This window comes from Tachyglossus aculeatus, chromosome 21, assembly GCF_015852505.1.
Source record: "Tachyglossus aculeatus isolate mTacAcu1 chromosome 21, mTacAcu1.pri, whole genome shotgun sequence".
Lineage (NCBI taxonomy): Eukaryota > Metazoa > Chordata > Mammalia > Monotremata > Tachyglossidae > Tachyglossus > Tachyglossus aculeatus.
In genome coordinates, this window is record NC_052086.1 from 39,730,316 (window position 1) to 39,745,820 (window position 15,505).

At 47.2% G+C, this 15,505-nt stretch overlaps 1 protein-coding gene across 1 annotated transcript in view; it reads right to left on the minus strand.

The window, feature by feature from the left end:
- The window catches only part of HSPB8 (heat shock protein family B (small) member 8), a 32,247-nt gene extending 19,030 nt beyond the window's left edge, over positions 1-13,217 (minus strand). The window contains exon 1 of the mRNA XM_038763226.1: positions 12,041-13,217. Coding sequence (XP_038619154.1) covers positions 12,041-12,419 — 379 coding nt within the window. The 5' untranslated portion in view covers positions 12,420-13,217. The remainder of the gene's footprint in view (positions 1-12,040) is intronic.
- Between the last annotated feature and the right edge of the window lie 2,288 nt (positions 13,218-15,505).

Consider the following 15,505-nt stretch of genomic DNA (forward strand, 5'->3'; position numbering starts at 1 on the left):
AAATACCATTAAAAAAGAGCAGGAGGGTAGGGGGATGGGCAGAGAGGCCTCCTCAACAGTCATTCCATTCATTCATTCATTCAATCGCATTTACTGAGCGCTTACTGTGAGCAGAGCACTGTACTAAACGCTTGGGAAGTACAATTCAATCGGGAAGAGAAGCAGCGCGGCTCAGTGGAAAGAGTCCGGACATTGGAGTCAGAGGTCATGGGTTCAAATCCTGACTCCGCCAACTGTCAGCTGCGTGACTTTGGGAAAGTCACTTCACTTCTCTGGGCCTCAGTTCCCTCATTTGGAAAATGAGGATGAAGACTGTGAGCCCCCCGTAGGACAACCTGATCACCTTGTAACCTCCCCAGCGCTTAGAACAGTGCTTTGCACATAGTAAGCGCTTAATAAATGCCTTCATTATTATTGTTATTTCAATTCAGCAACAAAGAGAGACAATCCCTGCAGAGTCCTGGTTCAGGATGTGGCCAACAGCTGTTGCCCAGTTTGGTTCCCGGTAAATGAGAGAACTCTGGGAAATGATCAGAATGGCAGACAGAATTCATTCAATCGTATTTATTGAGCGCTTACTGTGTGCAGAGCACTGTACTAAACGCTTGGGAAGTACAAGTTGGCAACATATAGAGACAGTCCCTACCCAACAGTGGGCTCACAGTCTAGAATGATCGGAGCTCAACACATCCAATCTCTTGGCTGTAAAATCATCTTCATCCTTATTCTCACTCAAACCAATTCTCGATTCCCATCTTTATCCGGAACCCAAGACCAGTAAAATCCTATGGGATAATAATGATGGCATTTGCTAAGCGCTTACTATGTGCAAAGCACTGTTCTAAGCACTCGGGGGTATACAAGGTGATCAGGTTGTCCCACAGGGGGCTCACAGTCTTCATCCCCATTTTACAGATGCGGAACCTGAGGCCCAGAGAAGATAAGTGACTTGCCCAAAGTCACACAGCTGATAAGTGGTGGAGTCGGAATTCGAACCCATGACCTCTGAGTCCCAAGATCGGGCTCTTTCCACTGAACCACGCTGCTTCTCTGTTGTTTATAACAGAATCTTGGTGGTGATGTTTGTTGCTTGCTGATTGTTGGTCGTTTGGAACGAAATTGAGGATAATCGCGAAATGTGCTTCTAATTATTATTATTATAACACTGAGGCCACTCATAACTGCCTGCCTTTCAATAATATCATAATAATTGTGGTATTTGTCAACACTCACTATGTGCCAACCACTGTACTAAGCGCTGGGGTAGATACAAGTTAATCAGGTCCAACATGAGCCTCACAGTCATTCATTTATTCAATCATATTTATTGAGTGCTTACTGTGTGCAGAGCACTGTACTAAGTGCTTAAGAGAAGCAGCGTGGCTCAGTGGAAAGAGCCCGGGCTTTGGAGTCAGAGGTCATGGGTTCGAATCCCGACTCTGCCACATGTCTGCTGTGTGACCTTGGGCAAGTCACTTAACTTCTCTGAGCCTCAGTTACCTCATCTGTAAAATGGGGACTACGACTCTGAGCCCCACATGGGACAACTTGATCACCTTGTATTCCCCCCAGCGCTTAGAACAGTGCTCTGCACATAGTAAGCGCTTAACAAATGCCATCATTATTATTATTATTATTATTATTGGGAAGTACAAGTTGGCAACATAAAGAAACGGTCCCTACCCAACAGTGGGCTCACATTCGAAGTGGGAGGGAGAACATTTTGCAGATGAGAGAACTGAGGAACAGAGAAGTTAAGTGACTGGCCCTAGGTCACACAGCATATACATAGCAGAGCCAGGATGATTATTAATAATAATAATAGTGGTGGTATTTGTTAAGTGCTTACTGTGTGAACCGCTCTAAACGCTGGGGTAGATAACAGCTAATCAGGCTGGACACAGTCCCTGACCCATCAAGCGCTTAGTACAGTGTTCTTAACACAGTAAGTCTCAATAAATATGATTGAATGAATGAATATGGGAAACATTTTACAGATGAGGGAACTGAGGCCCAGAGAAGTTAAGTGACTGGCCCAAGGTCACACAGCATGTACATGACAGAGCCAGGATCATTATTAATAATAATAATAGTGGTGGCATTTCTTAAGTTCTTACTGTGTGAAATGTTCTAAACACTAGGGTAGATAAAAGCTAATCAGGTTGGACACAGTCCCTGACCCATCAAGCGCTTAGTACAGTGCTCTTAACACAGTAAGTGCTCAATAAATATGATTGAATGAATGAATATGGGAAACATTTTACAGATGAGGGAACTGAGGCCCAGAGAAGTTAAGTGACTGGCCCAAGGTCACACAGCATATACATGGCAGAGCCAGGATCATTATTAATAATAATAATAGTGGTGGTATTTCTTAAGTTCTTACTGTGTGAAATGTTCTAAACGCTGGGGTAGATAACAGCTAATCAGGTTGGACACAGTCCCTGACCCATCAAGCGCTTAGTACAGTGCTCTTAACACAGTAAGTGCTCAATAAATATGATTGAATGAATGAATATGGGAAACATTTTACAGATGAGGGAACTGAGGCCCAGAGAAGTGCAATGACTTGTCCAAGGTCACACAGCAGAAAAAAGGCAGAGCTAGGATTTGAACCCATGCCCTCTGACTCCAAATCCCGGGCTCTTTCCACTGAGCCATGCTGCTTCTCTAGCACTTACTATGAACTTACTAAGCACTTACTACTATGTGTAAAGCACTGTTCTAAGCGCTGGAGAGGTTACAAGGTGATCACAGGTTGTCCCACGGGGGGCTCACAGTCTTATTCCCCATTTTACAGACGAGGTAACTGAGGCCCAGAGAAGTGAAGTGACTTGCCCAAAGTCACACAGCTGACAGTTGGCGGAGCCGGGATTTGAACCCACAACCTCTGACTCCAAAGCCCATGCTCTTTCCACCGAGCCACGCTGCTTCTCTTGCACATAGTAAGCACCTAATAAATGCCATCATCATTATTATTATTGAATAGCTCTCATTTACAGGAAGGCACACAGTAACTCCAACGGGGTAAATCACTTATCTCTGTCGAATTATCTCTGTCTTAATAAATGCCATTATAAAAAAAATATAAAAATTGTACTCTCCCAAACGCTTAGTACAGCGCACTGCACTCGGTAAGCGCTCAAAGAAATACCATGGGTGATGATGGACTTGTTGAACGAACGTCACATAGCAAGTAGACCGTAAGCCCGTTGTTGGGTAGGGTCCGTCTCTATAAGTTGCCATCTTGTACTCCCAAGCGCTAAGTACAGTGCTCTGCACACAGTAAGCGCTCAATAAATACGATTGAATGAATGAATGAAAAGTCAAGAGCAAAGCTGGGGCTTAGTTCCCTGGCTACTCAACGTTACTGCTTTTCCCTTTCTCTCAAAGAAATCTGAATTTTCTTCTGTTCTCCTCACCCCCCACCTCCCCTTTCAGCCACTCTGTCTCTGTCCTTTTTTCTCTGTCTCCCCCTTTTAGACTGTGAGCCCACTGTTGGGTAGGGACTGTCTCTATAGGTTGCCAATTTGTACTTCCCAAGCGCTTAGTACAGTGCTCTGCACATAGTAAGCGCTCAATAAATACGATTGATTGATTGATTGATTGACAGCGGGTGGGGGGAGGAAATAGGCCTGCAGAACCCTCAATCAATCAAAAAATCAATCGTACTTATTGAGTGCTTACCGTGTGCAGTGATGGGGAGGGTACAGTTATCATCAATCGTATTTATTGAGCGCTTACTGTGTGCAGAGCACTGTACTAAGCGCTTGGGAAGTACAAGTTGGCAACATATAGAGACGGTCCCTACCCAACAGTGGGCTCACAGTCTAAAAGGCAATGGTGGTAATTTACAATAATAGTAATAAAAATGGCGGCATTTGTTAAAAATAATAATGATGGCATTTATTAAGCGCTTACTATGTGCAAAGCACTGTTCTAAGCGCTGGGGAGGTTACAAGGTGATCAGGTTGTCCCACGGGGGGCTCACAGTCTTCATCCCCATTTTATAGATGAGGGAACTGAGGCCCAGAGAAGTTAAGTGACTTGTCCAAAGTCACCCCGCTGACAAATGGCAGAGCCGGTATTTGAACCCATGACCTCTGACTCCAAATAATAATAATAATAATAATAATGATGGCATTTATTAAGTGCTTACTATGTGCAAAGCACTGTTCTAAGCGCTGGGGAGGTTACAAGGTGATCAGGTTGTCCCACGTGGGACTCACAGTCTTCATCCCCATTTTACAGATGAGGGAACTGAGGCCCAGAGAAGTTAAGTGACTTGCCCAAAGTCACCCAGCTGACAAATGGCAGAGCCAGTATTTGAACACATGACCTCTGACTCCAAATAATAATAATAATAATAATGATGGCATTTATTGAGCACTTACTATGTGCAAATCACTGTTCTAAGCGCTGGGGAGGTTACAAGGTGATCAGGTTGTCCCATGGCAGGCTCACAGTCTTAATCCCCATTTTACAGATGAGGTAACTGAGGCACGGAGAAGTTAAGCAACTTGCCCAAAGTCACACAGCTGACAATTGGTGGAGATGGGATTTGAACCCATGACCTCTGACTCCAAAGCCCCGGCTCTTCCCACTGAGCCTTGTACATATTTACTATTCTATTTATTTTGTTAATGACGTGCACCTAGCTTTATTTCTATTTATTGTGATGACTTGACACCTGTCCACATGTTTTGTTTTGTTGTCTGGCTCCCCCTTCTAGACCGTGAGCCTGCTGTTGGGCTGTATATGTTGTTGACTTGTACTTCCCAAGCGCTTAGTACAGTGCTCTGCACACAGTAAGCGCTCAATAAATACGATGGAATGAATGAATGAATGAATGAGCCACACTGCTTCTCTAAAATAATAATGGTATTTGTTAGGCACTTAACTATGCCAGGCACTGTACTAAGCGCTGGGGTTGATGCTTTGCACATAGTAAGCGCTTAATAAATGCTATCATTATTATTATTATTATTATTATTATTATTATTATTATTATTATTATCATTATTATGCAAGCAAATCGGGTTGGACACAGTCCCTGTCCCATGTGGGGCTCACAGTCTCAATCCCCATTTTCCAGATGAGGTCACTGAGACCCAGGGAAGTGAAGTGACTTGCCCAAGGTCACACAGCAGACAAGTGGCCAAGACGGGAATACAACCCATCTGAAACTCCCAGGCCCGAGCTCTATCCACATGCCATGCTGCTCCTCAGGCACTGTTAAGCGCTTACTCTATGCTAGGCACTGTACTAAGCGCTGGGATGGAAACACATTCCCAGCCCACAACAAGTGGGCAAACTTACCATGTCTTTGGGGACCACCCCGACTCCTGCCTCAGTAATTTCCCTCTGGACCACCAGTGTGGCCTACTGGATAAAGGCCGGGGCTGGGAGTCAGAGGACCTGGGTTCTAATCCTGCCTCCGCCACCCGCCTCCTGCGAGTCCTCGGACAAGTCGCTTCCACTTCCCTCAGCCTCATCTGGAAAACAGGGATTAAAATCTGTGGGACGCGGACTGTGTCCGACCTTGAAACTTCCCCACTGCTTAGTACAGTGCCTGGCCCACACTAAGTGCTTAACGAATGCCATTTAAAAATAATAACAACAACAAACAACCCTCCCCATCATCAATCGTATTTCATCATCAATCGTATTTATTGAGCACTTACTATGTGCAGAGCACTGTACTAAACGCCTGTACTCTGCCTCTAGGCCTCTGAGTTCTTTCCTACTGCCTCGGTGGCGCCTCGTCTCCTCCCTGGGACTTGCCTGGACCGGTCCACCGTCTCCACCCGAGTCTGTGCTGTGACGCTAATGATTTTCCTGCGCACCTCGGGCCCTTTTATGTTTTCCTGGTAACATTTCTTCCTTAATGCTACATTAATTGCCGGGGAAGCACAATTGAATTTTTATGGACGTGCCCAGGGTTTGGTATCGGCTCCCAGCCGGGGAGTCTATTCCATCACGGTTAGCGCGAAGGATGCTAAATGAACGAATGATTAGAAATAAAATAAAAGGGCAGCGACGGGGCGGGGTGGGAGGGGGAAGGCCGTCATTTGGTTCCTTGAGGTTGCGAACCTCATCCTTTGTCTTGGCGTTCCATCTCCCGTTCCCGGAGAGTTCCTAATTTAATTTCCTTGTACTTCATGTTCTCTTTCCCAGTGCCATCTTTTCCCAGTCTCTCCTTAGATGACAAGGCTCCATTTCGCTTTGGGCAACAGGCTGGGGAAGAGATTGAGTCTAAGGAGGGTAGGAGAAACCCATCCCACCCTCCTCTGCTAGATCCCAGGCATCCTGGATCCAGGAAGGGTGTGTATGGTGGTGGTGGTTGGGAAAAGGGCGGGGAAGGGAAGGGAAGTCTGTGTTTAGGGGCGTGGATGGGTGGAAGGGGGGATTATGGACAACTGCAGGGTTTGCCAGGAACAAATGAAATTCCTGAGGTCTTTGTAATGGTCCCCTGACGCTCTGCCCCTTAAAGGGAATTTTATCTCTAGCTCCAGCTCCACCTCAGCCAGGAATCACTGAGACAGGGAAGATTTAATCAATCAATCAATCAATCAATCGTATTTATTGAGCGCTTACTGTGTGCAGAGCACTGTAATAAGCGCTTGGGAAGTACAAGTTGGCAACATATAGAGACAGTTCCTACCCAACTCCGGGCTCACAGTCTAAAAGTTCCAAACACCTTAGATTTAAGAAGCAGCGTGGCTCAGTGGAAAGAGCCCGGGCTTTGGAGTCAGAGGTCATGGGTTCAAATCCCAGCTCCACCAACTGTCAGCTGTGTGACTTTGGGCAAGTCACTTCACTTCTCTGGGCCTTAGTTCCCTCATCTGGAAAATGGGGATAAAAACTGTGAGCCCCCACCGTGGGACAACCTGATCACCTTGTAACCTCCCCAGTGCTTAGAACAGTGCTTTGCACATAGTAAGCGCTTAATAAATGCCATCATTATTATTATTAAGAAGTAGCATGGCCCGCCCCTCGGTTTCCTGATTTGTAAAATGGGGATTAATAATAATAATAATAATGATGATGGCATTTATTAAACGCTTACTATGTGCAAAGCACTGTTCCAAGCGCTGGGGAGATTACAAGGTGATCAGGTTGTCCCACGGGGGGCTCACAGTCTTCATCCCCATTTTTCAGATGAGGGAACTGAGGCACTGAGAATAGTAATAATAATGATGGCATCTCTTAAGCGCTTACTATGTGCAAAGCACTGTTCTAAGCGCTGGGGAGGTTACAAGGTGATCAGGTTGTCCCATGGGGGGGGCTCACAGTCTTCATCCCCATTTTACAGATGAGGTCACTGAGGCCCAGCGAAGTGAAGTGACTCGGCCAAAGTCACACAGCTGACAAGTGGCAGAGCCGGGATTCGAACCCATGACCTCTGACTCCAAAGCCCGGGCTCTTTCCACTGAGCCACGCTGATTAAGACTCTGAACCTCATGTGGGACAGGGACTGCGTCCAACCTAATAGCCTTGTCCCTACTCCATTCATTCAATCGTATTTATTGAGCGTTTACTGTGTGCAGAGCACTGTACTAAGCGCTTACTCCAGTGCTTAGAACAGTGCTTGGTACATAGTAAGCGCCTAACAAATATCATTATTATTATTATTATTACTAAGAGCAGAGGCTTGGGAGTCAGGAGACCTGAGTTCTACCTCAGCTCCGCCGCTCATCTGCCTTGTGACCATGGGTGAGTCACTTAACTACTCTGCGCTTCGGTGACCTCATCTGTATTTTAAGCGCTTAGTACAGTGCTCTGCACACAGTAAGCGCTCAATAAATACGATTGATTGATTGATTGATCGATTCTCCTCTCTGTAATTAATTTCAACGTCTGCCTCTCCGCGTAGACTGTAAACTGGTGGAAGGCGGAGAATGTGTCTACCAACTCTATTATGTTGCTACTTTCCCAAGAGCCCAAACAGCGCTCTGCACATAGTAATAATAATAATAATATTAATAATAATAATAATAATGGCATTTATTAAGCGCTTACTATGTGCAAAGCACTGTTCTAAGTGCTGGAAGCACTGTTCTAAGCGCTGGAGCACTGTTCTAAGTAAGCACTCAATAAATACCGTCGATTGATATATTAGGCGTCATATTTCTGTTTACTCTCCCCGTTAGACTTTTAACCCCGTGTGGGATGGGGTTGGGTCCGACCTGTGTGTCTTGTATGTTTGTACATATTTATTACTCTATTTATTTATTTATTTATTTTACTTGTACATATCTATTCTATTTATTTTATTTTGTTAGTATGTTTGGTTTTGTTCTCTGTCTCCTCCTTTTAGACTGTGAGCCCACTGTTGGGTAGGGACTGTCTCTATATGTTGCCAACTTGTACTTCCCAAGCGCTTAGTACAGTGCTCTGCACACAGTAAGCGCTCAATAAATACGATTGATTGATTGATTGATTGATACCCTGATCAATCAGTGGTATTTAGTACAGTGCTCTGCACACAGTAAGTGCTCCATAAATATGACTGAATGAATGAATTTATTACCATTTATTTCTGTATTAGTTACCCCAGAGCTTGATACATAGTAAACGCTTAACAAATGCCACCATTATTAAGGTCGAAGCAAACATTGATCTCCCTCCCACCCTACCTAAAACCCTACCCTATTTCATAATGATAAATGCTATCATTATTATTATTATTATTATTATTACCTGGTAAAAAAATCCCAGCGGGAAGCAGCGGGGCGTATTAGATAGAGCCTAGGCCTGGGAGTTGGAGGATGTGGGTTCTAATTCTGCCTCGATCACTTGTCTGCTGTGTGACCTTGGGCTAGTCATTCTTTTGGGCTAGTCATTCTTTTTTTAAAAAATGGTATTTGATAAGCACTTACTGTATGCCAGGCATTGTTCTACAAGCTGGGTGAGAGCCAAGGGACTCAAGTTGGGCAAAGTTACTTCATTTCTCTGTGCCTCAGTTCCCTGATCTGCAAAACGGGGATTCAGACTGTGAGCCCCAGGAGGGACAGGGACTGTATTCAACATGATTAGCTTGTATCTACTACAGTGCTTTGGTACATAGTAAGCATTTAACAAATACCATAAAAAAAAATCTCATTCTTGGCCTGTTCTCTAGGGCCTAGCGTAGAGTTTTGCACAAGGCAGGAACTCGGCCCGTGTTAAATCTAGACTGTGAGCCCACTGTTGGGTAGGGACTGTCTCTATATGTTGCCAGCTTGTACTTCCCAAGCGCTTAGTACAGTGCTCTGCACACAGTAAGCGCTCAATAAATACGATTGATTGACTGATTGAGGGAGAGCTCACCTCCTCCAGCAGGCCTTCCCAGACTGAGCCCCCCTTTTCCTCTCCCCCTCCCCATCCCCCCCACCCTTCCTCCTTCCCCTCCCCACAGCACCTGGATATGTTTCTACAGATTTATTACTCTATTTATTTTACTTGTACATATTTATTATTCCATTTATTTTGTTAATGATGTGCATCTAGCTTTATTTCTATTTATTCTGATGACTTGACACCTGTCCACATGCTTTGTTTTGTTGTCTGTCTCCCCCTTCTAGACCGTGAGCCCGTTGCTGGGTAGGGACCGTCTCTATATGTTGCCAACTTGGACTTCCCAAGCGCTTAGTACAGTGCTCTGCACACAGTAATCGCTCAATAAATACGATTGACTGACTGACTGAATGAATTTTCTCACACAGCCTGCTATAAAGGCCTCCTTTCTCCCCCGGGGGGCCGGCCAGTCCCAATCACTACCCTCCCCAGACCCCTGGATAATAATAATAATAATAATAATAATAATAATAATAATAATAATAAATGGCATTTGTTAAGCGCTATGTGCAGAGCACTCTTCTAAGTGCTCTGGGGGATACAAGGTGATCAGGTTGTCTCCTTTCTCCCCCGGGGGGCTGGCCAGTCCCGATCACTACCCTCCCCAGACCCCTGGATGATAATAATAATAATAATAATAATAATAATAATAATAATAATAATAGCATTTGTTAAGCACTATGTGCAGAGCACTGTTCTAAGCGCTCTGGGGGATACAAGGTGATCAGGTTGTCTCACGTGGGGCTCACAGTCTTAATCCCCATTTTACAGATGAAGGAACTGAGGCACAGAGAAGTTAAGTGACTTGCCCACGGTCACACAGCAGACATGTGGCGGTGTTGGGATAATAATAATAATAATAATAATAATAATATTTATTTAAGTGCTTACTATGTTCCAGGAAACTGCACTAAGTACCGGAGTGGATAAAAGCCAATCAGGTTGAACACAGTCCCTGTCCCACATGAGGCCCCCGTTCTTAATCTCCATTTTCCAGATGAGGCCCAGAGAAGTAAAGTGACTGGCTCAAAGTCACACAGCAGACATGTGGCAGAGCCAGGATTAGAATGGACAACCTTCAACCTCCCAAGCCCCGGCTCTAACCATTACACCCCGCTGCTCCCCGCCCACCCCACCCCTGCCAGGGGGGTCCGCAAGGTTTAGTGGACAGGGAGTTTGGGCCTGGGACTCAGAAGGTCATGGATTCTAATCCTGGCTCCGCCACTTGTCTGCTGTGTGACTTAGAGCAAGTCACTTCACTTCTCTGGGCCTCGGTTCCCTCCTCTGCAAAATAGGGGTGGAGACTGTGAGTCCCAGGTGGGCAGAGACTATGTCAGAAGGTCGTGGGTTCTAATCTCAGAGAAGCACACAGTCTTCTAGACTGTAAGCCCTCTGTTGGGTAGGGACCGTCTCTATATAATAATAATAATGATGGCATTTGTTAAGCACTTATTACATGCAAAGCACTGTTCTAAGCACTGGGGGGGATACAATGTGATCAAGTTGTCCCACGTGGGGCTCATAGTCTTAATCCCCATTTTTACGGATGAGGTAACGGAGACTCAGAGAAGTTAAGTGACTTGCCCAAGGTCACACAGCAGACTTGTGGTGGAGCCGGGATTCGAACCCATGACCTCCGACTCCAAAACCCGGGCTCTTTCCACTGAGCCACGCTGCTTCGTTGACTGAATGAAAAGCAGCATGACTTTGTGGAAAGAGCACGGGCTTGGGAGTCAGAGGATGTGGGTTCTAATTCTGCCTCCGACACTTCTCTGGTGTGTGACGTCGGTAAGACACTTCTCTGTGCCTCAGTGACCTCATCCTTCATTCATTCATTCAATCGTATTTATTGAGTGTTTACTGTGTGCACAGCACTGTACTAAGCGCTTGGGAAGTACAAGTGGGCAACACAGCCTAGAAGGGGGATACAGACAACAAAGCAAAACATATTAACAAAATAAAATAGAATAAATATGTATAAGTAAAATAAATAAAGAGTAACAAATATGTACAAACATATATACAGTTCTTCTAGACTGTGAGCCCGCTGTTGGGTAGGGACCGTCTCTATATGTTGCCACTTGTAATAATAATAATAACAATAATGATGGCATTTGTTAAGCGCTTACTATGTGTGAAGCACTGTTCCAAGCGCTGGGGGGGATACAAGGCGCTCAGATTGTCCCACGGGGGACTCACAGTTTAATCCCCATTTGACAGATGAGGGAACTGAGGCACAGAGAAGTTAAGTGACTTGCCCAAAGTCACACAGCTGGCAAGTGGTGGAGCCGGCATTCGAACCCATGACCTTGTACTTCCCAAGCGCTTAGTACAGTGCTCTGCACACAGTAAGCGCTCAATAAATACGATTGAGTGAATGAATGAACAAATACCATAAGTATTATTATTATTATTATTAATAATCCCGGCTCTTCCACTTGTCTGCCGTGTGACCGTGGCCGAGTCACTTCTCCGGGCCTCAGTTCCCTCCTCCTCTGTAAAATGGGGATGGAAAGTGAGCCCCACGTGGGACAGGGACCGTGTCCAACCGGACTGGCTCGTCTACCCCCAGCCCCCAGTGCCTGGCACATAGTAAGCGCCTAACAGCGCTCTGCACACAGTAAGCGCTCAATAAATAGGATCGAACGAATGAATGAGCAAACATCATTCTTATTCTCCCCAGCTCCCCGGAGGGGCTCACCGGACACCTCGACGAAGCCATCTTTGGTCTTGACGGCCAACTCTTCGGGCTTGAAGCTGTGCACGTTGACGCAGACCTTCCAGGGCTCCCCGGGCCAGGCCGGTGGGCTTCGGCCTTCCGCCGGTCCTTCGTAGCGACCCCCGTAGCCCGGCGGGGCCAGCGGTGGCCCCCGGCCTAGGCCGCTGCGCAGCGGGCCGGACCAGGCCGAGGTCAGCCGGGGCCGGGCCCAGTCGGGCCAGGAGGCCGTCAGGTCCCCGGGGAAGGGGTCCAACCCGAAGTCATCGTCCAGCAGCCGGCTGGACAGTGGCGACTCCCGGAACGGGTCCCTGCGGAGGCGGCCGGGGTAGTGACACGAGAAAGGCCCTGGCCCGTCGGCCATCGGTAGGAAGCGAGGTTGGGGAGGTCCCCCCAACGGATCCGACAGGTCAGGGGACGGTCAGCGGGGATCCCCCAAATCTGGCACTCCCCTCAAGATCCAAGGACACGCTCTCTCTCTCTCCAAAGAAGGGAGATTCGAAGTCACCGGGCCTGGACACTGACCGAGCCTTCTGTTGTCTGAGCTTCTCCTCCCTGGCTGAGCTCCTCCTAAATACAGAGCAGCCCAAGATCCAAGGATACGCTCTGTCTCTCTCTCCAAAGAAGGGAGATTCGAAGTCACCGGGCCTGGACACTGACCGAGCCTTCTGCTGTCTGAGCTTCTCCTCCCTGGCTGAGCTCCTCCTAAATACAGAGCAGCCCAAGATCCAAGGACACACTCTCTCCCTCTCCAGAGAAGGGAGATTGGCAGTCACCGGGCCCGGCCCCTGACCAGTCCTTCTGCTGTCCGAGCTTCTCCTCCCTGGCTGAGCTCCTCCTAAATACAGAGCAGCTCGCTCACAGCCCAGAAACTTCTCCCTGGCAGGGCTGGGCAGGGCTGGGCAGGGCTGGGCTGGGCAGGGCCGCTTCTATTTATACGCCTTGGGAGGCCGGCGCCCGGTTTTGCAACTTCTGCCTGTCAGCGGAGTATTTTCGAGCCGGTGAAACACTCCGAGAGAATCCTCCGGGGAATAAACAGCCAGCTCTCTGCTCTTCCAGAAGGGCAGGGGTCTGGGCGGCCAAGTTTAGAATGCCTTCCTAGACAGATATTCTCTTTCTCTCTCTCTCCTCTCTCTCTTCCCTCCCTTTTTCTAGCTCTCTCCCTCTGTCTGACTCTTTCTCTCTCCTCTCCCTCTCTCCTTTTTTCTAGCTCTCTCCCTCTTTTTATATTTCTCCCTCCCTCTCTCTCTCTCCTTCTTCCTATCTCCCTCTCTCCCCCTCTACCTCTCCCCCTCCCTTCCTCTCCCTCTTTCTATTTCTTTCTCCTCCCTGTCTCCATCTCTCTCCCTTTTTTCTAGCTCTCCCCTTTCTTTCTTTCCCTCTCCTCTCCCCTGTCTCTCCCCCCTTGCTTCCTCTCCCTCTTTCTATTTCTATCTCTCTCCTCCCTGTCTCCCTCTCCCTCCCTTTTCTCCCCTTTCTTTCTCTCCCTCTCCTCTCCCTTCTCTTTCCCTCTTTCTAACCCTCCCCCTCTTACTCTCTTTCCCTCTCCTCTCTCTCTCCCTTTTTCTATTTTTCTCCCCCTCCTTTTATCTCTCACCTTCTCCCTCTTCCTCCCCCTCTTCCTCCCCCTCCCTTTTTCTATCTCTCTCCTCCCTCTCAACCCCCTCCTTCTCTCTCCTCTCCCCCTCCCCTTTTCTGTCTCTTTCCTCCCTCTCTTCCTCTCTCTCTCTTCCCCTCCTTCTATCTCTCTCTCCTTTCCCCCTCCCTTTTTCTTTCTCTCTCCTCCCTCTCTTCCTTTCTCTCTACCCCCTCCTTCTATCTCTCTCCTCCCCCCTCCCCTTTTCTATCTCTCTCCTCTCCCCCTCCCTTTTTCTATCTCTTTCCTCCCTCTCTTCTTCTCTCTTCCCCACCTATCTCTCTCTCCTCTCCCCCTCCATTTTTCTTTCTCTCTCCTCCCTCTCTTCCTCTCTGTCCCTCTCCTCTCCCCCTCCCTTTTTCCATCCCTTTCCTCCCTCTCTCCCTCCTCCTCCCCTAATAGCAGCAGAGACAGGCTGGCTCTGGGCTCCAGGCCAGCTTGCTATTTATAAGGCCGGAGCTTGGAGCCGGCTCTGTCCTCTCTGGTGTCACTCTCTGGAAATATTTCCTTGCGGACAGCACATGAAGTCCGGCCTCCCCACAGGGACCACATGGTCGAGGATGACTCAGAAATCCACTGTCCCTCGCTGTCTCCCAGCCAGGGGCCAGGCCAAGGTCTGGAGACCTGGGTTTTCAACTCTGCTATGTGCCTGCTGTGCAACCATGAACAAGTTACTTAGCTTCTCTGTTCTCAAATAATCCCGGCTCCGCCACTTGTCCGCTGCGTGGCCTTGGACAAGTCATTTCACTTCTCTGGGCCTCAGTGACCTCATCTGTAAAATGGGGATGAAGACGGTGAGCCCCACGTGGGACTACCTGATTATCTTGTATCTACCCCAACGCTTAGAACAGTGTTTGCCAGTCAGTCAGCCATTCAATCATATTTATTGAGCGCCTTACCTCCTTCCCCTCCCCACAGCACCTGTATATATGTATATATGTTTGTACATATTTATTACTCTATTTATTTTACTTGTACATATTTATTCTATTTATTTTATTTTGTTAATATGTTTTGTTTTGTTCTCTGTCTCTCCCTTCTAGACTGTGAGCCCACTGTTAGGTAGGGACCGTCTCTATATTTTGCCAACTTGTACTTCCCAAGCGCTTAGTACAGTGCTCTGCACACAGTAAGCGCTCAATACATATGATTGAATGAATGAAAGAATGAATGAATAGGGTAAGCGCCTAACAAATCCCATCATTATTAGTAAATCTGGCAGACAATGAGTCTCTCCCCCTTCAAAGCCTGATGGAAAGCTCCTCTCCTCCAGGAGGACTTCCCTGACTGAGTGCCCCTTTCCTCTTCTCCCTTGTTCGTCACCCTGACTCGCTCCCTTTATTCCTCCCCACTTCCAGCCCCATGGCACTTATGTCCATAGCTCTCATTTATTTCTATTCATGTCTGTTTCCTCCTCTAGACTGTCACCTTATTGCGGGTAGCGAATGTGCCTGTTTATTGTTGTATTGTACTCTCCCAAGTGCTTAGTACAGTGCTAGGCACACAGGAAGTGCTCAGTAAATATGATTGAATAATAATAATGGCATTTGTTAAGCGCTTACTCTGTGCCACGCACTGTTCTAAATCCTGGGGGAGATACAATAATAATAATAATGATGCTGGCGTTTATTAAGCACTTACTATGTGCAAAGCACCGTTCTAAGCACTGGGGAGGTTAGAAGGTGATCAGGTTGTCCCACATGGGGCTCACAGTCTTAATCCCCATTTTACAGATGAGGTAACTGAGGCACAGAGAAGTGAAGTGACTTGCCCAAAGTCACACAGCTGACAATCAGCAGAGCTGGGATTTGAAC